Source organism: Dreissena polymorpha, chromosome 7 (genome assembly GCF_020536995.1).
Source record: "Dreissena polymorpha isolate Duluth1 chromosome 7, UMN_Dpol_1.0, whole genome shotgun sequence".
NCBI lineage: Eukaryota > Metazoa > Mollusca > Bivalvia > Myida > Dreissenidae > Dreissena > Dreissena polymorpha.
In genome coordinates, this window is record NC_068361.1 from 44,953,957 (window position 1) to 44,978,792 (window position 24,836).

The 24,836-nt window shown below is 35.4% G+C and overlaps 2 protein-coding genes across 3 annotated transcripts in view; one reads left to right on the forward strand and one right to left on the reverse strand.

Annotated features, from left to right (window-relative positions):
• The window catches only part of LOC127837869 (palmitoyltransferase ZDHHC1-like), a 40,657-nt gene extending 23,868 nt beyond the window's left edge, over positions 1-16,789 (reverse strand). Inside the window, exons 1-4 of the mRNA XM_052365295.1 lie at positions 16,766-16,789; positions 12,035-12,375; positions 5,846-5,947; positions 2,310-2,434 (exon numbers count right to left, since the gene is read on the reverse strand). Coding sequence (XP_052221255.1) covers positions 2,310-2,434; positions 5,846-5,947; positions 12,035-12,375; positions 16,766-16,789 — 592 coding nt within the window. The remainder of the gene's footprint in view (positions 1-2,309; positions 2,435-5,845; positions 5,948-12,034; positions 12,376-16,765) is intronic.
• Positions 16,790-19,651: 2,862 nt separating this feature from the next.
• LOC127838082 (uncharacterized) overlaps positions 19,652-24,836 on the forward strand; it is a 35,069-nt gene continuing 29,884 nt past the window's right edge. The window contains exon 1 of one of the 2 annotated variants that reach the window (XM_052365649.1): positions 19,652-19,787. The gene's annotated coding sequence lies outside the window, so the exon portion shown is untranslated. Of the gene's footprint in view, positions 19,788-20,152; positions 20,197-24,836 lie in introns of those variants that run through there. The other variant, XM_052365651.1, reaches the window with a different exon arrangement.

Sequence of the window (24,836 nt, forward strand, 5' to 3'; positions counted from 1 at the left end):
ATATTAAATAAAAGTGAAAATTTGGAAGGATAACACAAATCATAATTTTGTAAATTATTGAATTGAAGGTCAACAATGATTCAATTGGAAATCATTAAAACTAGAAATGGCGCGACAGAGGCGGACGTGTATCCCCTCGCCGCATGTTTGACCCAGGGGCACGCCAGGGTTGGTAATGGGGCCATGCATAGCTGAGATTGACCGTAATGTCATAAGAGAGGTTCAGTATCAATTTGAAGTGAATCGGTGTAGAAATGAAGAAATTATAGTAAAAGGCAATTTTAGGTGGGCGTGACCTATGTGGGCGGGGTGCCCCAGGGTTGGTAATGGGGCCATGCATAGTTGAGATTGACCGTATTGTCATAAGAGAGGTATCAATTTGAAGACAATCAGTGTAAAAATGAAGAAATTTTAGTAAAATAACCTAAAACAAGAGGGCCATGATGGCCCTGTATCGCTCCACTGTTTTTTTATGCGAAAAAAACTTGCAATGCGCATTGGTTGAAATGTACTCAAGCATGTGACTTTCTCTTTCTATCCCTCGTCCCACTGGGCGCTTAAAGTTGGAAGGGTGAGCGTTTATATATGGAAAAAGTTACTTCCGTGTTAACTAAACAGACTAAAAAGCCCGGGAATTGTTGCACAGGTCCTTTGCTTATAACGTAGGTACATTTATCTCTCCAAAAGATGTTGTCGTTCTTTCTATTTCACATATTTTTAGATGCTGAAGATCAAATCTACGCATTTGATTTGAAACAGATTCACAAGACCCATATGAATCAAAATGCCTTAACCCTTTACCAAACGACACATTTTGGACATTCCCAATTTGAAACAGGTTGCAGACAACAATTAAATTGTAATGGAATCTGAAGGAAATGATCAGGTAGGGAAGAAATAATTGTGATAAAAGGAGAAATTGCTCATCTTGAGCAATGTCTCCTTTTATCACAATTATTTATAAAGTCGTCAGCTACAAACCTGTAAAATCCTGTTAGTGTTTGATAAAGGGTTAATAATCTCTGGTTCCTTCTTAAGAGCCTTTCACACATTTATAACAAATACAATAGTAGCATCTTTCTTTGTAAAGAACCATCTCAAAATATAACAAGGGCTGTTTGTAAAACATGCATGCCCCCCCCCATATGGGCCGTCAGTTGTAGTGGCAGCCATTGTGTGAATACGTTATTTGGCACTGTGACCTTGACCTTTGACCTAGTGACCTAAAAATCACTAGGGGTCATCTGCGAGTCATGATCAATGTACCTATGAAGTTTCATGATCCTAGGCGTATTAGCTTTCTTGAGTTATCATCCGGAAACCATTTTACTGTGTAAAGTCACCGTGACCTTGACCTTTGACCTAGTTACCTGAACGTCAATAGGGGTCATCTGCGAGTCATGATCAATGTACCTATTTAGTTTCATGATCCTAGGTGTAAGCCTTCTTGAGTTATCATCCAGAAACCATTTTTCTAAGTTGAGTCACCGTGACCTTGACCTTTGACCTGAAAATCAATAGGGGTCATCTGCGAGTCATGATCAATGTACCTATGAAGTTTTATGATCAAAGGCATAAGCGTTCTTGAGTTATCATCCAGAAACCATTTTACTATTTCGGGTCACCGTCACCTTGATCTTTGACCTAGTGACCTAAAAATCAATAGGGGTCATCTGCCAGTCATGATCAATGAACCTATGAAGTTTCATGATCCTAGGCATAAGCGTTCTTGAGTTATCGATCCGGAAACCATTTTACTATTTCTGGTCACAGTGACCTTTACCTTTGACCTAGTGACCTGAAAATCAATAGATCATCTGCGTGTCATGAACAAATTTGGTAGAGGACTATTAGATATCACTACATACCAAATTTAGTAGCCATGGCCCTATAATTATGAACAAGAAGATTTTTAAAGTTTGCACAAAATAGGCCTTATTTAAGCATATGTTCATTTTTGTGACCCCCGGGCAGGGTCAAATAACAAAATAAAGATACCAGAGAAATATAACTACAATGAATGACATGCTTGAAAAGCTTATTAAAGGTCCTTGTTTTAAAAATAATTTGCCCCTCTAAATTGTAACCCTGGAAAGGCAAGCAGGCGTCCGCCAAAGTAAACCCCTGAGAGGTATTTCTCACTTAATAAAAATAGCCGACAATGACAAATTTAACGTTAAAATTCGTGGGTACGTTAAAGTATATTTACCGTACTCAGGGTACATGTTAATATTCTTAAGAGATTCCGGGGTACATGTAAGTAGTACCCGAGCCGACAAATACCAATCGAGCGATAATAACAGCTTTACCTATGTATGGCTGGAGAATTCTGCGGCTAGCCTGATCTGTGAAGTAGGTAACAAATTCCATAACAGCAAGTCCACTCTCCCAGGCAATGGCAACAACTGCGCTGACAACTGTCGCTATAAACCATCTAGACAGAAGTTACACTCCTAGTAAGCAAATATTGTCATTTTATATAAAAAAAACAACACTCTTAGCAACTTAAGCACTGTTGAACACGAATATTTCATTAAATGGAATAAAAAAAATACATGCCAATAAGGATTTGTAGGAATCTTTACTTTATTTAGTTGTGAATTTTGATAATAAGTTCATTTTTGTTTGTTATTCTGTAAAATTTACACATTATTTTTTTTAATCTAAGAAAAAAAGAGTTTTATTCTATTCTCTTAAGTTTACCTTAGAATTTGATTGTTTAAAAAAATATTGAATTTCAGTAAATGACTTTGTATTTTTCATTTTAATAGCGAAAATATAACAAGAGTCCAATATTTGTCCATCAATTATTTTCATACAAAAATCCATTTAAAATATCAACAAGAAAATCATTTAGGTATAACATGATCATTGCACAAATAATTACACTTTTTCCCTACCCTACACATTTATGATATTGGTAAGTACATATTAGGCCTAAAAAAAAAAATCGTTTGTTTTCCACTGACATGGCCAAAAAAATTAGGGTAGGTAGGTAGGCAAATAATTTTATTTTTAAAAATAATTTTTTTTTAGAAATTGTCGTACATGGTGCATTTTCTTCTCATGTTTTGTGTATAACTGTATGTACAATAAATTTGATGATGTCTGTAATGCTATATGACTATATTTAAATGCTTTTATGAAATGTGTTGCTTTCCTTAATTCCGAGTTTAATGTTGACTTCTGGCAACGGCTTAAATATACCATTTTATGACCAATAAAAGGCATAACTATAACAAGTCACAGAGAGCTTGACCCTCAGTGTCTATAGGGATTCAGTGTTGTTATACTTTCTGGTCCTTTGGGTTCATGCAGTGTATTCTATATTATTTATTATTTATAATATATTAAATACCTCAAAAGCAGTGCTACGGGAACGCCAGTGGTGTTGCATTTAACATTATCACCATGGAAAGACCCAATCAAACCGGATGTGCTTTTATATTTCTTGGATGCAGTTAATGTTCCCAAAGGACCACATTTTCAGATTATATTATGTACTGGTGGCGTGGGGTCTATCTACCCATGAATTTCAGGAACAGAACAGAACATTTATTACGACTTGTATTATATACATACAATTACACACACAAAAATCAATAAACAATCACAAAATCAAATCACACCAAGCACAGAAAAGCAGAAATTTAATGATATAAAGAGAGGCTAAACAATTATTTAGACGGGCTATTCACAAACAAATCAAAATTATATACCTGAAGAAAAAAATTCCTCTAAAAAAAACAACAAAGTCCAGCCCTCTGAAAAAATCGAGCACCAGGGGTTCCCCATGGGACCATGCCAGCATAGTTCAACCCCCCATCCCTTCACCCAACTTTATCCCAAGTCATACAAAGTTTTAATATTTTATAAATAAGTGGGTGGGGTAATACGAAACTACTGCACCATATAAATAAACACATACCGATTCTAACATGATATATACCTGTTTAAAATATATTTAATAATAAAGATACTGTAAAATTGACACGTTTGCAACTGCTTTAATGTAGGCCTACCTTCGATCTCAAAACTTTCAGCAGATTTTGACTAGTCCAAATAATTAGACGTAAGCTACCCCGCTTAAATCGACCTCATATATATAGGAGTAGATTTTGACATGTCCGTCTTACACTTCACTGTGTAAGTGACAATTATGTCTCGAGAGTGATGTTCCTGGAATAAATCGTCCATCTGCTTTGAGTGAGAAACATTTTTTATTAGTTTTTGCTCCTCCAGATGTTTGCATTTGAAAAATGTTATCGCAAGAACTGACGATGCTGCATTCGACGTGCTAGCGCTGGGCGCCGCCATCTTGTTTATGTTGAAAGTTTAATGTACGGCGCCGATAACGTTGAACGCTTATTGAGCGCGCCGAAAAATACGCGGTCCGATTTTTTTCGAATTTTGGGCTCAAAAAAGATTAGGACCGGCGGCAAAAAATTAGGTAGGGTCGGGCCACCGGAAACAAACAACTTTTTTTGTTACGCCTTATGATTAACCTAGTTATTCACACAATGTATGACCTTTAAGCTTTTTGCCAGTGTTTTTCATCTTAACCCTTTGCATGCTGGGAAATTTGTCGTCTGCTAAAATGTCGTCTGCAGAATTTCTAAAATTAGCTATTTCTATTTTTTTCGAAGAAAACTATCAGAATAGCAAACAGTTTGGATCCTGATGTCTCATCTGGATCCAAACTGTTTGCAAAGGCCTTCAAAATTCGGTTCCCGCACTGAAAGGGTTAATAAAGCATGCTTTTCTGGACTTAAACATTATAGGAATCAACAGAACACATTGTTTTAAGAATTTATAATTGAACTTATTGCTTTGACATCCTCTTGACACATTTTTAAGACCATACATGTGTTTTTATGTTGGGCACCAATGTAACCCAGCCAGAAAAATCCTCAAACAGAATGGGCATTGAATCGGTACACCCCGGTTCCAAATCAGGCAGACACTCTACCGTGTGGCTATAAAAGCTAGCTCATATAGCAAGGCAGTTCGTTACAACCCTGCTACACACACCCCCTTTTATCGGGTCGAACAAACCACAACAATAAGGTGTTTTTTTTTACCTTGGCACCCAGCCAGAAAAATCTCTGACCAAAATTGGGATCGATACCTGTACCTCCTGGTTCCAAATCAGGCACTTTAATGCATCGCTATAAAAGTTAGCTCATATAGCAAGGCATGAGTATAAGTTCTCCTTACACCACACCCTGGTACACACACCCCATCCAATTGTGAAATTCCTCAATGAATTTCCCACTGCCATAACATCTGTGGGAAGTCGGACAAACCACAGTCATAAGGTGTTTTTTACGTTGGGCACCAATGTAACCCAGCCAGAAAAATACTCGACCAGAATGGGCATTGAATCCAATACCTCCCGGTTCCAAATCAGAAAGAGACTACAGCATTACTATAAAAGCTACTCATATAGCACAGGGCCCTCAATCCATTTTAGGGGAAGAGGGTCGCTACCCTCATGAGGGGGAATTTTCGCGGCGTTTCCCTTTTTGGATGATTTTTTTACTTTAATACTCTCTCATTATTACATTTGTACATGTTTGCACTATATAAATTTATGTTTTCATAATTAAGTATGTTTGACAATATTAAAATAAAAAAGATTTGAGATATTATAATCATGAGACACATCTTTTTAGAAATTAATTTTTTTAAATCAGGGGGAATTTTCCCCCAAAAAGGGGAAAAAAATATACTTTTCAGGTGGGGGACTGATAGATTGAGGGCCCTGTAGCAAGGCAGAATAAGTTCTCCTTTTACTGAACCCTGCTACACCAGTACCATAACATCTTAAATAGTTAACTGTTACCTGTAGTTTTTCCCTCCGATACAAGTGTTCATGTACTCGCAGTGATGGTCGAAGTTTTGAACACACTTGTTGCAGGCTCTACAGTGCTTCGATGTTACCGCGCTGAAATATTAATGTAAGTAAAATTTATTTCAAAATGAAAATGAAATGAAAGGTACACAACTTGCATTGTAGAATTTAGAAATACAATTTTGATGCATGTTATATTGGGACATGATAAGGATTAAGACTTATGCTTGACTTTCCTTGCAGTTTACAAAGTCCATATGTACACAGCAATTTTTTTCTTTCATTATAATGTACCAGAAATCGGCACTTTCCCAATGAGAAAAAACCTACAAATTTCCCAATAATGCTGTCAAAAAATTCTCATTTGAAGGCAGGGTTTTTTTTACTAAGAAAGTGACGCCGATATTCGACGTCTTCCCCTACCAGAATTTTCCCCCCAAAAAATAAAATTTCCCCTCTAAGAATATCATTTTTCCCCAAAATATAATATTTTCCCCTCAAAGATATTTTTTCCTTTGGGTCAATCGACACTTATCCAATTTGTACCACGATCTCGCTCTCTCTCTCTCTCCCGACGAACACACAAAACTGGGAACCCCAGTGATTCTAAATATAGCAATTAAATAAATACGTCATGGAAATTTTATCCGGGCAACTGACCGCAATAATCACCTGACTATTTAACTGGATTCCGGTCTTGCGCAAGTAGGGTATTTCCTCAATTAATTGCCGGAAACCAGTCGAATTTTCATACGGGTTATAAAAGAGCCAAGATGTAAACGTGAAAACAGAAAAAATGTCTCACAATTGGCGTTCATACAAGGAAAAAATAAAAAGTTCGGACTCGGCAAATACTAAACCCATGGACGCATTTTGATGGTTCATCAAAAAACGTTGAAACCCAGCAGGATTCGGAGGTAATCGACATCGAACATTGTGAAAGTGAAAGTAGACAATTGGCAGCTGTCGCACTTTCCCCTTCCAATACTATAGCAGATCTAGATCGTCTACCCATTAATAATGAAACTGAAATATCAAAATTGACATCGTCCCCCGGCCCCAGTACAGAAAAACAGTTGAAAACATTTCCCATAATTAGATCTACCCCTGCAACTTTATTTTCCAAGGCAGACGAAACGCAACCAAAACGTGATAGTTGTTATTTCAATTCTCAAGTATACTTATCCTGATACCCATGGTTATAGCACAGTCTAACTAAACATGGGTTTATGTGTAAATATTGTGAGCTATATGGATCCAGTAGTGGCCCAAACATTTCCTATGTCACAACTGGTGCTGTATTTGGGGACAATCCCTCTACGAGACTTGAAACTCACAATAATAGTGACACAGACATGCCTCTGTAGATTAGTTATAGACATTGAAATAAACCATTATTTTTTATTTTTTCCCCAAATATGTCTCTTTCACGCTCTATTTTCCCCTTTTACCCAGCGTCTTCCCCTTTTTCTAAAAAAAAACCCTGTAAGGTTTCCATAAAAAAGGTTTATATTTCTTTTATAAATAAAATACAACATTTAATTAGTTTCCCTATGGCCAGGCTTGAACCTATTTAAATATAATGATGACAACTTGACAACATTTAGTTATCAATTTTAAAGTATTTGGGAGCAACAAATCAAATACACCAATTTCCCAATATGAAAAATTCGAGACAACATTTTTTCCAATTTCAGGGTTTTCACGCACATTTTTTTCCAATCTGGCTGGCAGTGCCCTCACTCTACTTTGGGGGAAGGGGTCCGCAGCCCTTAGAAGGGGGAATTTTTATATCACTGGTTTCATCTTCCTGTATAATAATATTTAAGCCTATTATATTCGATAGTAGTGTTCCCTTTCATACATGAACTGACTTTACAGCAAAAAAATGCAAGAACAGGAACTGTATCAAGGCAGTTTACTATCCTAAACATTGTTTCTTGAAATAATTTAAAATAAAAGATCCATGCTCCTATTTAAAAGTGTAATATCATACCAAGGCCATATCAACAGACATGGCATCTTAACTAGCATTATGACTAATACAGTTGTAGTACTAGTGAAACAAAATGCATCTGCATCTGACTGGGCAAGGGACTGTTGCTTGAACAGAAAATCAATTTTTTTTACATTTAGCGAATGTTTTACTGTTGATTTTTGTGCGATAAGACTTGCTGTAATTAGACATGATGTTGTTTTGACCTTCACCTTCCGGCCGTTCTTGATCGTCTTGGTGTTGTTTTTTTCCGATATTTTATTGAGCGTACAATCGATATTTAGGTAACATACAACCAATTCCATTAGAAGGAAATAAGCATACATAGTTCAGTGTGCGAAAAATGTCAATTTTCAAAAATAATTCAGCGATATTTTTTTCATTTTCTGAGGGGGAAAAAATTACTTTTGGGGGGAAAAAAAATACTTTTCAGGTGGGGGACTGCCGCCGAAATTTGGCGACAGATTTGATAGATTGAGGGCCCTGGCTGGTACCAGTACTTTTCCCAGTTGGGCAAAAAAATCTCTGGTACAAACTTAAAAGGAATATGCTCTATGATTAAAACCAGTATATACAAATCTAGTTGAAAACAAGAAACCATTGGAGAGGGTGATGCTCCCCAAAGTTTTTTTGTCACAATATTGCACTATATATTCAGATAAAAAGAAACGTTTTGAGGGCACAGTAGTTGGGGGGACAAGAATTTTTTTATAGAAAATTTCAAAGGACCATAACTCTGTGAAAAATCATCTGACCAGAACCCGCTGCTAACAGGGATCAAGCAACTGGGCGATTTGGGCGATTATATCGCCGTGGCTTCACTTTTATCGCCCGGATCAAAAGCACCGGCGATATCACTTCGCCCTAAAATCTGGCAATTATCATATCTGCAGTGCAGCGTTTTCATTAGAATTTCTTGTAGCAGGCTTTTGAGTTATTTGAGGAGGCCAACTTGTGAGAGCACCGAAGGAGCGAGTTGCTAGGGGGTCTGGGGGCATGCTCCCCCTGCATTTTTTTTAAATAAAGGTGCCAAATCATGGCCTCTGAGCGATTTTGGGCACATAATGTACATGATTTTGCTCATTAAAAATAGAGGATATTTATGTGAATGGCAAAGACAAAATAAATAAAAAAGTCCTCAGTTTACATCAACTCTGCAATTATCAAGATTTTAATAAAAAACAGATATACATGTATAAAAAACATTAAAACATGTAACACCAATTCGACTTTTAATAATTTATTTTACAAATAAAACAGAGTTTGATGTGATTCTAATCTAGTTGCCACAAAAATCGTCATCCGATGATTCACTATCTGATTCTGGGTCATATTCCTTTGATGCCAGATTAAGTTTTTGTATGGATATATTGACAGCTGTCTTATCAGGCTCAGCCCATTATTCCCCTCAGTAACATAGGTTTGGACCCCAGCTTCCACAAGTGTAAGAACTGGTGCTGATGCTGAGGCCCTTGGCTGCTTCGGGGGAATCTTCCGCCTCTATTTTATGTCACGCTGTGGCTTGACTGCAGAAATTATCAATATGGAAATGTAGCATTTGTTTTTTAGATTGAATTTTACTTTTGAACTTCAATTCAGATTAAATTTTACTTTTGAACTTTTATTTTTTTAAGAAGAGTATAAATGGCCCATTAAATATAGAAGGCAATGTGAAAGACCATAGATGACATTAAAATTTTGCCAGAGGCCCCCCTGGAAACGATGCATACAATTTGGGCATAGGTTCTCCTAGCATAGCAATTTTAAGAAAGATTTGGCAGTTTGGCAATGCAGATTTTCCAAAAAAAAATGGAGCATACGTTGCCCCAGCTTAGGCAATCGTAGGATTTAAATATATTGGTGAGGAAGCTTCTTTTGGTCAATTTTTTCCAATACAAATTTGGACATTGCAGTGCCAATTCAATATATTTAGCGAACTCCAACCTTAATCATGACAATATCAGGAGAGTTTGGGGCTTGAGATTTTCATTTATCCTAATGAAAGACTCTTCTCCTGTAAACTGTGGTTATAAATAAATCCACTTACCGTTCGGAGGTTTAAAACTCCACGGAGAAACCAAACATCAGCATATTTGGAACCATCAACGAAATTTGTCGAAAATAAAAACGAAATGTAACAGGAAAGTGCATACATCCGGAGGTGGCGGTAAATGATAAACGTTAACAAAACAGTGAAACAAAATAACTTCAACAGCGAACTATTGTTCTTACTCGAAACACAAAAAAAAAGTCATTTTTTATAATTTTTTTTAGACACTTCGACATTGCCAGTTCGTGACCTTTAATCAAAGTTGTACACTCATGTTTCCCTTTTCGCGATTGGACAATTATACCGAAACGACCAATGAGAAAACAGTTAACATATATCGGTTACGGTTGTTTACTTCCGTTTCAGACAGTTTGTTTATAAACGAATACTAAATATCTTGTCATCGTCGTGAACATTTGCCGATTTTTAAATATTTTTTTCCGAATTTGAGCCGGCCCAAATAACATTTGAGGCGGTCAAATTGGCCGCCGGCCGCCTCCTAATGAAAACGCTGGCAGTGCTATCTAAGGGGCTTCTGTTTATTACCGAATACACGCCAAACTCAATCAACTGACCAAATCGACGAAACTCCGCCCCCTGGCGTAGTAAATTACCTATTGAAAATTGATAAGCAACCATTAACAGCGCTTGTCATTCGGGTATTAGGCAGGATTCTCTTGACCAAGCAGAGTGAAATCACTGAAGCGTGTAAGTGTTACAAACGGTGTTTTTACTGCTATTGTCAAGTTTTAGGGGGGTTATTAGCGGATGAACAGCGCCTTTATGATAGTGAGCAATAAATAAAGTAACACTGTGACAAACTCTCACCACAATAAAAAATTATAACGATTATTAGGGCCGCTATTTCTTTATCATTTAATAAATAGTGACTGTCAATACCACGGGCATGGCAATAGCATTTAACAAAAACAATTTCTCCACAAAAACACATGAAATCTTGTTTCAACAGGAATTTGTGAGCATTTATGTTTAATAGTTTCATTATTATAATATTTTGGGAAAGGTAAAGTTTGATTAAGAAACCAACAATTTCGGAAATATAAAGTATACCATTCACTCATTGTACTATGTTTGGGATATGTTAAAAATTTGGACATTTAAAGATACGGACATTTATGTGTTGGTTTGATGTTGATAGTTCGTAAAACTATGTTTTATGATATTTCAGGCAACTAGAATGGATGGTGGCAATTATCTGGGCCTTTCTGTCAAGAAATATGCGTGAAAACATTCATTTATTTGAGCCTAGAAATCATCCACCACTTATAGAAAACGTTTTAACAACAGAAGCTGTCAAAGCTGATGTATATTATGTCCAAATGACCAAATATAACTGTTTAACAATATGAAGTGAGATGCTTTATTTTGTGATGTTTTCTTTTTCCCTTTCAAATGATGTTAATTAGTGTGATTCTATGTTTAAAATGAAATAGTTAATTTTGAAACATTTATGTAGCATACTTTTACATTGATGTTAACATTATTATATTATTTTGGTTATCTGTGTTGTTTATAAAGATGAAAAAAGTTATTTATATACAAATGAAGCTTATTAAGACTTATGAAGGTATGACTAATGAAGGTTCTTATAGATTTTTATGTATTACCATACTTTTTCAAGTGATAATACAGTCAATGACATTAATGTAATGTAGTAAGGTTTCTTTTAATAATTGTCGTAAATGATTGTTCATATTAATAAGGTTGGAATAACAGACAGTTTTCACACTGCGAAAAAGTGGCAACAACTATTTTTGGGCCAGTGAAACTCCTGGGTCATGGTTCACAATGGTCCATTGGTGATTGCAAAAGATCCACTTCTCCCTAAAACTGTCTCACTTCTCCAGAGCTGAGGGAGAAGTGACTTCTCCCAAAAATTGGAGTCAAGCTTGATCCCTGGATAATATGCACATCTCCTCTTGGTAGTGAAGCTTCTCATAAAGTTTCATTAATTCCGGTCATTAGTTGCTGAGAAATAGCCGGGACAAAAATTGTGCACGGATGGACAGACAGACAGACGCACACACGGACAGACTACATGTAAGCGGCGACTATATGCTCCCCCAAAAATAAATTTTGGGGGAGCATAAAAAACACTTGCAAAACAACTTACACATCCACCTGGCAGATGTTACAATGGCTGTTCTCAATTACATGTTCATGCTTAGATCTATCAATTTTCAATTTTGGACACTTGTTTTGTAGAACGTTGTCGTCTGACGGGTCGATTGACATTGCCGTCAGGTGGACTATAAGGTGGAAGGTCAGCACCACCGCGGGCACTATGTGCGCCACAGGCTGCCATGAGGTGCGCAGGGCTGGGACTAGGGAGGTGAAGTGGAGAACTCCCAGTATGATCAGCACCGTCCAGGCTACCACTTGTTTCCTCGAGGGCGGCAAATTCCAGCCGTTTTTACGACTGGGCTCAACCTTTGCTGCCTCTACATCACCCATCTGAAATACAAAAAACCACTGACTTAACCCTTGACCACTTAGATATGTATTTTGACAAATTTGTAGTCCCTTAGAAAGTTTAATTTAATTTATGACCTTTCTTACTAAATTCAAGTTTTAAAGGCTTCTTTTTCAACCCTTATATACTGATGAGCAGCAAACAACATAAAACCTGAGCAGACTGTGAGTTACTCACAGGCAGCGTTCTGGTTTTATGCTGTTTGCACATATCCATTTTCACTTTGCTTCTGAGTGGGAAAGGGTTAATCAAGTCTCTGCAAAAGTTCCTAAACTGCTGACAAAACTCTATCTTAAAAATCCACGTCAAATCTTGCATAAGATATGCTTAGACGACATACTGTTTCCCTTTTTATGCAGATTTTGAATCAGGGAGACAACTCCTCACTATCTAATTATTTCTCACTACCAGTATATTGAATTACTTCCCTTAGCCTAGGTGATAATTATTTAAATTGTATTCCTGAATAAAAATACAAATGTTTTGTGTATGTGGTTTTAATGACGGTATAGTAAAAGTTTTGAAATGGTGTTGCAGTGTCGACAGTTTTGGTAGCATATGGCAGTTTATAAATTACACAGATTACAGGGCCAAACAAGAGCTGTCACCATAGCATGACTTGTGCCCCCTATAAATGCTTGATAGAAGTTATGAGCTTTTTTCGAAACCTAAACGCAGATTTCGAAACCTAAAAGCGGACCCTAAGTTCAAGGTCAAGGTCACAAGGGGTCAAAATTTGTGGGCTTATGGAAAGGCCTTGTCCATTTAAATTATGCATGCCAAATATGAACTTGCTATCTGAAGCGACATAGAAGTTATGAGCATTTTTCGAAACCTAAACGCAAAATGTGACAGACAGACGGACGGACAGTCCGATCACTATATGCCCTCCTTTGGGAGCATAAAAACCCTTCTTCGCAAGGGGCCTCTTTTTCTTCCCCATATGGCATTTTCCTCTACAGAAATTTCGTTAAAATCATGCATTTTTCTCTAAATTTCCAATCTACACCTCAGTATTTTTCATTCCCCAAAGCCAGAAAATTGTGTCTTTTTTTCCCTGAAAAAAATCCCTGAAAAAAGGCTGTGGCCCTTTCCCCAAAGTTGGTGTTTTTGCCCTGCAGATTTGACAGTATTTTTATATTACCCCGGTAACTGCGATATTGCATAAATGCTGTCAAACAAAGGGTGTTATGAACTAAACCTTAATGTAATTGCATATGAAATAATTTCACTGTATTGCAAGTACTTTGTTTATGTAATGTAATTATTCTTTAATATTTTAAGTCCATCTGCATATTCACAACGCCATTATATTGACAAAAAAGTAATTTCAGAAAGTGAAAGTAAAAAACATGTGGGCACCTTTGCTACAAGAGATACTTTCAATAATTCGGCTGAACAAATTGTATTTGTATACAGCTCTTTCTTCATAAAACCTCATAAAATCGCCAAAATAAAAATTACTATGTTTTAAGGTAATAATGGCTCAAAAAAAAATTCTGCTGGGGGGAGCCCTGCATCTGGTCTTTAAATTGCAATGGTCTTTCACCATAACTGTATTAACAAATAGCAGAAACAAAAAACTCTTGACTTCAGTATTTTGCCCAATAAAATTTCATTTGACCCCAATAAATGTCAAGAACAGAGTCATATGAATGTCAGTTTCCAAAATCTATTGAAATCCCTGCAAGTACTATGACAATCCATGAAGGCGATAGGAGAAATTGAGCAAGCACAATAGTGTAGTGCACAGACTGACTGTATGATGGTCAAAGAGAGAGGAAGGGCATTGACCTTTTTAACCCCATCCCCCTTGTAGCAATGAAATACAATGTAATAATAAAAATCAATTACCTTTTTATCATATTATCATATATATTTAAATAACAAATTGTGTTCTATAATTATAATTTATTTCAACTAATATCAGAAAGGCTTGGAACAAAAGAGTTAGCCAGATTAAGATTATAAGTTGCCTATTGTTCAGCTTCAATTATATAATCTGTCAATTAACGGATATAATCACAGTGAAGTCATACTTGAATTAGAATATCTGAAGTAACGAGTTAAAGAGGTATATGCAAACTTTTACCTGAAAAAAGGATACTTTACAAAAAATATGCCACAAAACCAGGTTTTTAACTTTTTAGCTAGATTGCACTTTACCGGTACGCAGTTGTTTACCACTATCGACAAAGCAGGGTTTTGGGGGAGGTAGCCCCAGATACTAAGGAAATATATAGGATAAAAAGGTTTATAAGGTGTTAGGTGTGTTGCGTTGGGTGTTGTGTTAGGTGTTGTTAGGTATTAGGTTTAACGTACCGGTAAAGTGCAATTGCCCCAACTTTTTTGCCAGTAAAGGTAATTTTATCAACTGTGCAATACCATGAAGTCAGAATTTTAACATACACAACGTATTTCAGTGCATAACTTTCAACCCACTTTAAGTTATGGAATGGAAACCATTGTTCTTTTTTTAAGTATCCTTGACCTTGCCTGAACTTGCCCCAAATGCACAACCAATATAGCTCTGCATGTAAGGCAACTATACACATACTTTTCTACCTTGAATACCTCAACCCTTACCTATTTTAAGTGACTCATATATCAATTTGATATGTAACAGTGTTTTTGTTTTCATTTAAAATCGGGTCCGGTAATTGGCCCCATTCCCAATGGAAAAAAGTATATATTTTTCCCAAATGGGAGCAAAAAATTCCCAATGAAAGGTATCCATTTTTTTAGATCTCAATATTGTGTTCATCTCCAATCCATATAAGTTCAACCTTAGTAAATACTATGGAAAACACTTGTATTCTCAATTTTGAAGCATTTTTAGCAAATCGAACACAACTCTTATGTCCCAATGTTAGTCAAAACGCCGCAAATTTTCCCAATCCAAAGGGACCTGGCCCCATTCCCAAAATGGTGAAACAAACACCAGGCCCGTACCCAGGCCATGGGCCCGGGCCCCCCCAGCTGGCTGTCGAACTATGATTTTTTTTAATAATCGGCCCACTGCAATTTTTTTCTCTCATGGAAGGGCCCACAGTACACTTTCCCTCAAAACAAAAGAGCAGCTTTGTTTTATTGTCCCTGATAAGGAAGGGGATTAACGCTCGCCAATCGAGATAGAACTCTAGGCAATGTTTTCTTATCGCCTTGTACACACATCCCTGATCAGTCCCCCATTGTGATCATGAATGCTTCATCTATCGATGGTTGATGTAACATGTATTTTGATATGTGCAGCGAATGGAAGCAAATGCTACAGGAGTTTGTAGACTATGGTCTGATAATTGCCGACCCAAGTTTTTTTCCTTCTTTGAGAAGGCCCTAGACGTATTTTTCCCTTCTAAAAGTTTAATTGTGTTTTTTTTTGGAAACCTTTTATTGGGAATTTTTAGGTCCCAATATATACTTTTTGCATTGAGAATAGGGCCCTGAATTTGAACCGGAACAAAAACACTGACAAAGGTATTAAAACTTAGTATTTATAATTTTTGAAAGGAAATCACTGAAAAAGACTATGATGAGATAGTTAACATGTTTGTTTAAAAGAAAAACAGATTCATAAATTTTCCGAGCAATAGATAAGAATTTGGCAGAATTCAGTATTTAAAATAATTGAGTACCGAGAATTGAGTAATATCAACCTATTAATGGCTCATTGGTAAAAAAAAATGAAAATTGAAACAACAAATCGATCTCATTATATAAGTTAACCTGATCCAGTGTAGAAAAATATTGAATAATTAAATATCTCTTTCCTTGAATTTGTTTGAAAACAGTAAAATATGTTAAATTGATTATTTAAGACTTTCATTATTTCTCCCCAAAATTAGGCGTTTCGCGCATTTTTTTCCTAAAAAATGGCAAGGTCTTTCCAAAAAAATCAGATTAAAAAAAACTGTGGCGTTATTGATTTGTGAAAAAAATGGTGGAAGCAATACGAGAGTTGATGTGGATAATCGTCAGTTTAAACCTGTAAGTTTCGGAAATCTAAAGCTTTTAATATTGTTGTGAATTTACACCAATGTTTTAAGCTCAAGACTTCCGAAATGTGCTGATTTACTTGTTATATTCCATTAATTCATATCACAAAATACGTTTTTTATAAGCATTACAATTCACCTTGCAAAGTGCCAAATTAAAAAAGTATATATATAGGGAGGGGGGACCCCTCCCAAACCCTCCCCGGTTGGGCCCCCCCCCCCCCCCCCAGTAAAAAAATCCTGGGTACGGCCCTGAACACACTGAGTACGATATCAAAATTATGATAATCAGCGCACTAAAAATAATGAAAAAAAAATCGTAATAATTCTATAAAACACGCGCACTCATTAACAAAATAAATCAATTATTTCATACACCGATAAATTTATTTTTTCGCATGATTTCTAAGATATTGATTTTATTGAAACGCATATAAAATGCAAGAAATTAGGTTAAGACCTTCCTTAGCGGGTTGAGTCCCACATTACTGCATGATCCAAGAGCTTTACATCGTCACTTCACAGGCGTACAACAAATAAAATAGCGAAAACAATTCGGAGAGAGCTGCTTCTAGCAAGAGAAGCCGTTTGAATCCAAGGTGATTGTAAACTTCCGGTCATATTACTCCGCCGGCTGACAACCGCACGCGAAAAAGCTAACATAGAAAATAAAATTAAGCATATTAAATTCAGTTATATACGGATTTATTACTCGTATAACTGTATTCTCATAATCGGAACCACGATATTGTTTTACAGTTACAACATTCGCTTTATTTTCTTTGAACTATTTTAGTGAAATTTTAAGCACGTTGTTTTCGTTTTCGACCTTGACGTCACAGCTGTATAAATAGAATATTTTTAAAAGTCAATTTAAATTTGACCTCGTAGTCAGAACATTTTATCACCCCCCTTATACCCTTATATGATAATTCTTTAATTCACGATTGACAATAAATATGTTAAAAGGAGAAATATTATGCGTCTGTACTGACTTAAAAAAGTAGAACATTCACGTATCTAAAAAATTAAATCGAAACTAAAGGTTCAGTAATATTTATTTTTCACTTTTTAATCGAATATGATATGATATGTTTGTTTGTAAAGGTCCCTGATGCAAACCATACGATAGTGTTCGTAGAAAACAACTATTCTACATGCAATCAAATTATTTACATGTACATCTACATGATACTGCTATACAATCGTATGATCGATTATTAGAAGCAGGCGCGTTGTCGGAAAATAGTTGTTAAAAATATGTTAGGTGCAAATTAGTAAATTACTAGTTACATATAAAATTATATCAGATAAAAGAAGCTACAAGACTAAGATAAGAAGTTAAAAACAGAGTAGACTTAGAACTGGTGGAAAGGATGCAGCTGCCCAGTAAAGAGACCTATACTGGGACTAGCTTGTAAGGACACAGGCAGGCCATTCCACAGACGAATAGATCTACTACGTGGGAAGAATGAATTGGAGTGATACTGTGTCCTTGAGTATGGTACCAGGTAGTTTAGTTTTCTGGTGGGTGTCTGAGGTGGTGATGGTCAACCCACACAATATTGTTTTGGATTTTAAATAGTAGGATAACATTACTGATGTTTCGACGCTGATCTAAAGTTTGCCATTTGAGATTATTCAGCATTTGGGAAACACTACTGGTGTAATTGTAGTCGTTACAAACATACCTTGCAGCTGATCTTTGGACTTGTTCAATAATGTAGATGAGATACTTCTGCCAAGGATGCCAAACAGTGGAGCAGTATTCTAGCTGGGGCCTTACATAAGTTTTGTAGGCAGTCTCTTTAACCTTTTTTTTGAAGTTTTGATATTTCTTTTTAATGAATCTCAGTGAATTATTGGCCTTTGATGTTATATTGTTTATGTGATTGGTCCATGACAGGTCTTTACTTATTGTGACACTTAAATATTTTGCAGCCTCTGTGGTTTTAAGTTCGATGCCATGAAGTTTGTAGGGAAAGAGGACAGGATGTTTTTTGCGACGGATTCTAAGGATTTCATATTTGTCGGCATTAAATTCCATGGACCAATCAGATTCCCATTTTTCAAGATTAAAGAGATCATTTTGGAGGGTTTGTGCATCTTGGGTAGATTTAACTGTTAGATAAACATAGTATCATGTGTCTATGCACATGACTTATTATGAATTCATTTCTTTGCCAACAAAATATATAGGTTGATAATATTTGATAAAGACACAGTTTTCTTTCCACACATTCAAATCAAACTTTCAGAGTCACGTCATGCATAATTGGGTCTTATTGCGTGTGCGGCTAGCGTGGTTCAAATCCAGCCTGCGCAATCTTGTAAGGAGCTACGATGTCCGCTATTAAATCACGCAATGTTGCGTGGTCTCTTTATGTAAAACTCTGGACCAAAGGCTGGGCTGAAGCTGCGATGACCGCATATGCCCCATTTTCTCATGACGCGGGTCTTTAACAATACCGTTGCGTCTTGTAAATGGAACATCTAACCACGATACTTTTCGATAGAAGATTGTGGAAAGGCTGTGTAATTAATAGCATAGCAAAATGGCAAATGTTGGAAGTCTATTCTGGTTTCAGGAATTTGGTCCAGACAGGCTGACTGCTTACGTCACACATACTTACTTGGATAATTAAACGATTGCCCTCTACTTATGTCACTTAACTAGTTCAGTAGTTTTTCCTCCGCAATAAAATTAAGTGGCAATAATCGATAGTTTTTTATTATTAATTTATTTCCTATTGATTGTGTTATTGTTAATCTTGAAAACATTAATCCATTCGGTTTTCCCTTCGGAGATGGAATTTTAAGCTTAACTGTGACTGTGCCAAACTGTGTGTTCAAGTGTCATATGGACCTAAAGAGAGTAGTCCGTATGTCCATACACTATACAGGGACCTAAAGAGAGTAGCCCGGATGTCCATACACTATACAGTGTTACATCCTATATGTTGCACACAGAGCCAGTGATGCCAATGATCTGGGGGATTGCTCCATTTAAGCCAATGGAAGATTCGGAGTGGTTGGTTCTATTGGCGATACATTTCCCTTAGATTGTTACGGCTATTGATAAAGTATTTTAAGGTGAAAAGCTGGTTTCGACATCTACGCCGAAAAAGAACAATATTCGATGGGAAAGGTAAGTCCTGTTAAGTGTCGATAACTTTTGTCTGTAAAAAGTATTAATGAGTGAACACAGTCAAAGGGAAACAACTATTTAAGTACGGTACAAACTACTCGAAGAGCTTGTTTACCTGCACACCGGCGTCACGCTCTAATGAATTTCGGATGACACAGGTAGACAAATATTTGAAAATTGTGAAGGAATGTTTTAATAACAACATTTATGATCAGCATGTAATGGATTTAATTAAAGACATATCATAAAGGTAGGTTAAGCATTAACAATATTTATTGAATATTAAACTAACAAAATGCGATTGTTGACAGTTTTACTTATATAATACGTCTTAAGACTAAGTTAAGTGTTATTTCGTTTATGAACAAAATGGCCCCCGCATAGCGACAGTGAGTAGAGTTCATCATCTAATAAATCTAAATTTTATAGACAAATAAAGATGTATGATAACCAATTACTGTAAGCCTTGAATGATTCATGCATGGAAGTGACCAGTGACCATGCTAATTGCCAATTACCTGTATACACCAGTATACTGGTTTTAAATCTGGAAAAATCTTGTTTTCTGCCAATTGAACTCCACAAAGTTCAAATAAATAGAAAATGTTCAATGTCTGAGCATAAAATGGAGTATAACTATACATCATTGAATTGTTTAAGTGTGTAAGTTTTTGAACGATTTATAAATAAGTTAAATGTTCTGTAATTCAGCAGTACAGTCTGTCAGGAAGTTCCGGATCACTAGCAGCGTAAATAATGGTGTTAATATTTTAAAAAGAAAGCAATTGCTGTTAAAATACTTGGATTATTGAGGCAAATTATTTCATCTTTCAGGCCATATTAATTTATTAATACTTACCAATACGTTTCTGATGCCAATTTGAGCTTATTCACTTGCATAAAGTCGGCTAGTTCTGAATCGAGTTCGGTAATTTAGGATCACTCGGACTGTTTGGAAGATGTATGTCAGGGAGCATCTTTAAACTTATTTTGACTGTCAACAATTATTTTGACTGTCAAAACAAACTATGCACGTATAAAAATGAACATCAGATACGTTCGTTCGTTTCAGTTTAACAACTTTTGAAAACCTCCAACAAACCTTCATTATTTATAACATAAACCAGTACCTCTGGGATAAAAAATGGTAAAGAAATGGAAAACAATACTAGATATCAAGTTAAATTTTTATTAAATAACATATTAAGACAACATTTAACAATAATAGGATCACAATAATGTAAAAAATATATAAAAGTATATCCGCTTCAGTCTCTTTGCCAATGACTGTGCAGAGCACCCGGGCTTTTTAGGACCCATCAGTCCAACTTGACAATTACTGTAAAACCATTAAATTTTTCGTGGATTTTGTTGGTCCACTGAACCACGAATTTATATACCAACGATTATTTATACATTTTTAATCCAAAATCGGTCATTTCCGAACGTACTGTCCGACATTTTCTTGTGTTGTCAGTTATCCCAGATATTTGTTTTTGTAATAGTTACTTCACTTCAGTATGTCACATTATACTATATCTATCAGTTTTTCTTTTTTTTTATTCATCATCGTTAATGTACGTTTTATTAATCATGGTAAATAAATATAATAAATAGCATTACCAATGTGAAGAAAAACAAATTTCTTTTACGTGACGTCGTAAAATAAACAGTTTGCAGATTTATCATATATGTCAATATGCGCAAATTAAATTTAAAAGAGACATAACGGTTTTCACACATGTATTTTGGGGACCTTATCACTTAAGTGTTTCTACTAGGGGACCGATTGCGCTGAGAAGTGCAAATATTGTCAAAACAACATCATTGACAATTAGCGAGCTGGGACCCACAAAAGCGCCGCTTTATCGCTCTTATCGACAATTATCGGCAACACTTTCATGCTTCAGTGCACATTAACCTCAAGTTTTGCTGTCATCACAGATTAGCAGATTATGCTTTGTTATTACTCTGGTTGTTTTAATGAAAGTATAATTATTATGACGGTCAGTCTTCCCCGAAAATTTGAAATCCACGAAATTACGTGTCAACGAATTAGTTGTTTTTCATTAAACCACGAAATTTCATACCGACGAATTTCTTTACGTTTACAGTATCTGAAACGCAAAATCACAGCATAAATACACATTCAAAATAGGATAAATATTTAAAGCATTGCCAATATCCTTCCAGCACTACATCTTACCATTATTTATAAATCCATATATTTATCTATAGTACAGTTTTTAGCACTCAGCTGGTTTTGTATTACTTCGCTATTATACCTTTAAATATTATAACTTATTAATACACACAATAATTATAAATATTATAACTTATTACTACACACAAAAACATAAAAACAAACCAAGATGCATGCATCAAATGCTTACTGTATGTGTTAGCCTTGACCTTTTGACTTAGACCTAATGCCTCATAACTGGTTTGCATAATAGATCTCAATCAGATGCATGAACATGTACAGTTTGGAGAATCAGGTCCATAAAATTTCGTTGTATGAGCAAGGTTCAAGTTTGGGGGCATACAGAATAAACAAAATTCAATCTTATTTTCTGTATTTCTCGACAATGAAGTCACAAAATAGTATTATAATTAAATAATTCCAATTAAACAATATATCAAATTTATGACAAACTATGCACTTTTCATTTCATATATATACAAAAACTTTTGTGGTAGCTAGAGCTTTAAAATATTACAAACACAGTATTTAAACAATAAACAACTGTTTTGAGATTTTCCCCAATCAGCTGATCCGCAACTGACATGTACACGAGGTGCGATTTCCATGCTTTTATTTCCATAAATCATTTACATATACCATGGTACTAAAATCACTCACAGGAATTTAAAAATAATAATTAATAAACAAATTCAAACCAAATGCACAAGCATTTACCAAGGAAATGTGCTTCTAAATCATCTTTCAATTGTTGAGGCGTGTTATAGATAGACGGTGCGACAGTAAAATGACACGACTGTAGTGTTGATCCCAGGAGGGCAAAGGGGCATGGCGCATTACTTTCAAAAAGGGCATTTTAGCGCGCAGTTTAGGCAAAAAAGGGCAAAAATGTTCCGTGAATATCTGAATTATGGAGAAACATGTAATCGCATCAAGCGCAGTTGTGGAAAAAAATAAAATAAACAAGCTCATTTAATGGTAATTGAGGTATTTAACTAACTTTGATTTATATTAACATATTAACCTTGCTATGTACATTTAAGTTCCATGCTGTTTCAATACACTGTACAGCACGACAAACATAATAAAGCAATATATGCATATGAATCTGATTATACACAGATGCACTAATATATAAATGTAACCATGTTTGTCTTATCCCATTTTCTAACGATAATCTTGTCAGACGTTTAACATTGCGAGTAAACTGATCGCTATTAATATGCAAACACTTGTCTCTGTGACATACATCCACGGAGTAGATAACAAATAAATATGTTGTTGCTATCTTAAACATTTTTATGCATCGTTGATTATCACAAACATTTCATTAATTCCTTCTAAATGTATGATTTCCATCGTTAATTTGATCGTTTACGACATTATTTGCCATTTTTGCAGAGTCACACTTTAATTCTGGATGTTAAAAAGATGTAAGCGACAGGTGCATATAGCAACATAAAATCGTATAAAACGTCCGCCTAATACGCGCTTTGCGTTTTGTTTAATTAGTATAGTCTCAGTAATTATTTCAATAATTCATTATCTTAAAGAAGATAACGATAAAAAAATTAATTTGTTTGTGTTTTTAAATGTAATTATGCGTAAAAATATGTTTTGATATTACTGAATTAAGCATGAAATGCACAATTTGAAAGAGGATAACATTGAGTTTTTCATCAAAAGTCTCCGAAGTAACAGTCCACGATTTTATCTTGGAGGAGTACACATCTCCGACCGATTAGTATAACATATATAGCCTCTGACATAATCGATTGATATCGACACGGGGTTATTCGCGCATCACTAATTCACAACTGCGCGAATCTTCGCTACCTTGGGGCCATAATCTAATACTAGTTGGCTTAGAAGTTTGGTCAAGGGGCAATTAAGATGCTATCAATAAGGGCGGAAAACAGCGGGTGCTCATGAAAGGGCAGGGTGGTGGCCTTTGGAAAGGGCAGCGTGGCGCTAAATGGCTTTGAAAGGGGGCAGCGTGGGGCTACAAAAAAGGGCATGGCGCCGCGCCACGCTAAAATGTCCTGGGAAAAACACTAGACTTTGATAGTTACCAAAGCGTGATTTTCAATGAAAACACCGTTGAAATAAGAAGCAAAACTTTGTTATTGCTTGAAAAATCACAGTTATATGTATATGTCAATATCATTTAGACTAATATTTTAATTAAATCATAGAGTTGATTCGGAAATACCCGAGATCTGGAACTACCCGATCGACTGTATAGTAAATTTGAGATTTATTTTCCATCTGTCAGACTAAGTCTTTCTGCTTTGCAAAATGAAAGTGCCTGAGAAACAGTACTGAAATTAATTGACATTGGACTACTGTTGTTATACTGAAACTTAAATGTTACCATATGTGATTTCGTTGATTCTCCTATAGCATGTTGTTTCTATACAATCTCATAATGCAGCAAGTTGGTTTCATTTGTTAACCCTTTTAAGTTGATATGCACTTAACAAGAGATGCCACTCGTGATTTAGGACATACGCGGCAGTTTTAATGCAAATTTTTCTACACCTAGAATTTGATAAGTTTTGGTATTTAGGTAGAACCATCTGTTGTGGATAGAAAAATAAAATAAAAATCATGGGTCACCGTTGTTGTTCTTTTTTTATTCGCACTTGAACAAGAAGCATATTTAAGCACAAGAACAATTCACCTATAAGGTAATAACATAAAAACTAGAGTAAATTAATGAGAAAAGTGTTGAAAACAACCTCTATTTATCACAAAATATGAAATACTGATTTAATTAGACTGTAAATTAAAAAAATAATAACATGAATTGATTGATTTATATTTTTATCAATTTTTAAACATAAACAAAAACAACAGAATTTCACATATAAAAATAAATAAATTCATCAAAGTCATTTTTATTTTTAAATGCCTTCCTGCACCTAGATTTTTTCCAAATATACCTAAATGTTAAATGAATTATAACTTAATACAAATATAAAAAGAAAACAATAGGTCACCGTTGTCATTTGTTCACAAATGCAGTTTTACGGAAGGTATTCAAAATGCAATTTAAAACACAGTTAAAACCATGTACATGGTGCAGGTCAAAAA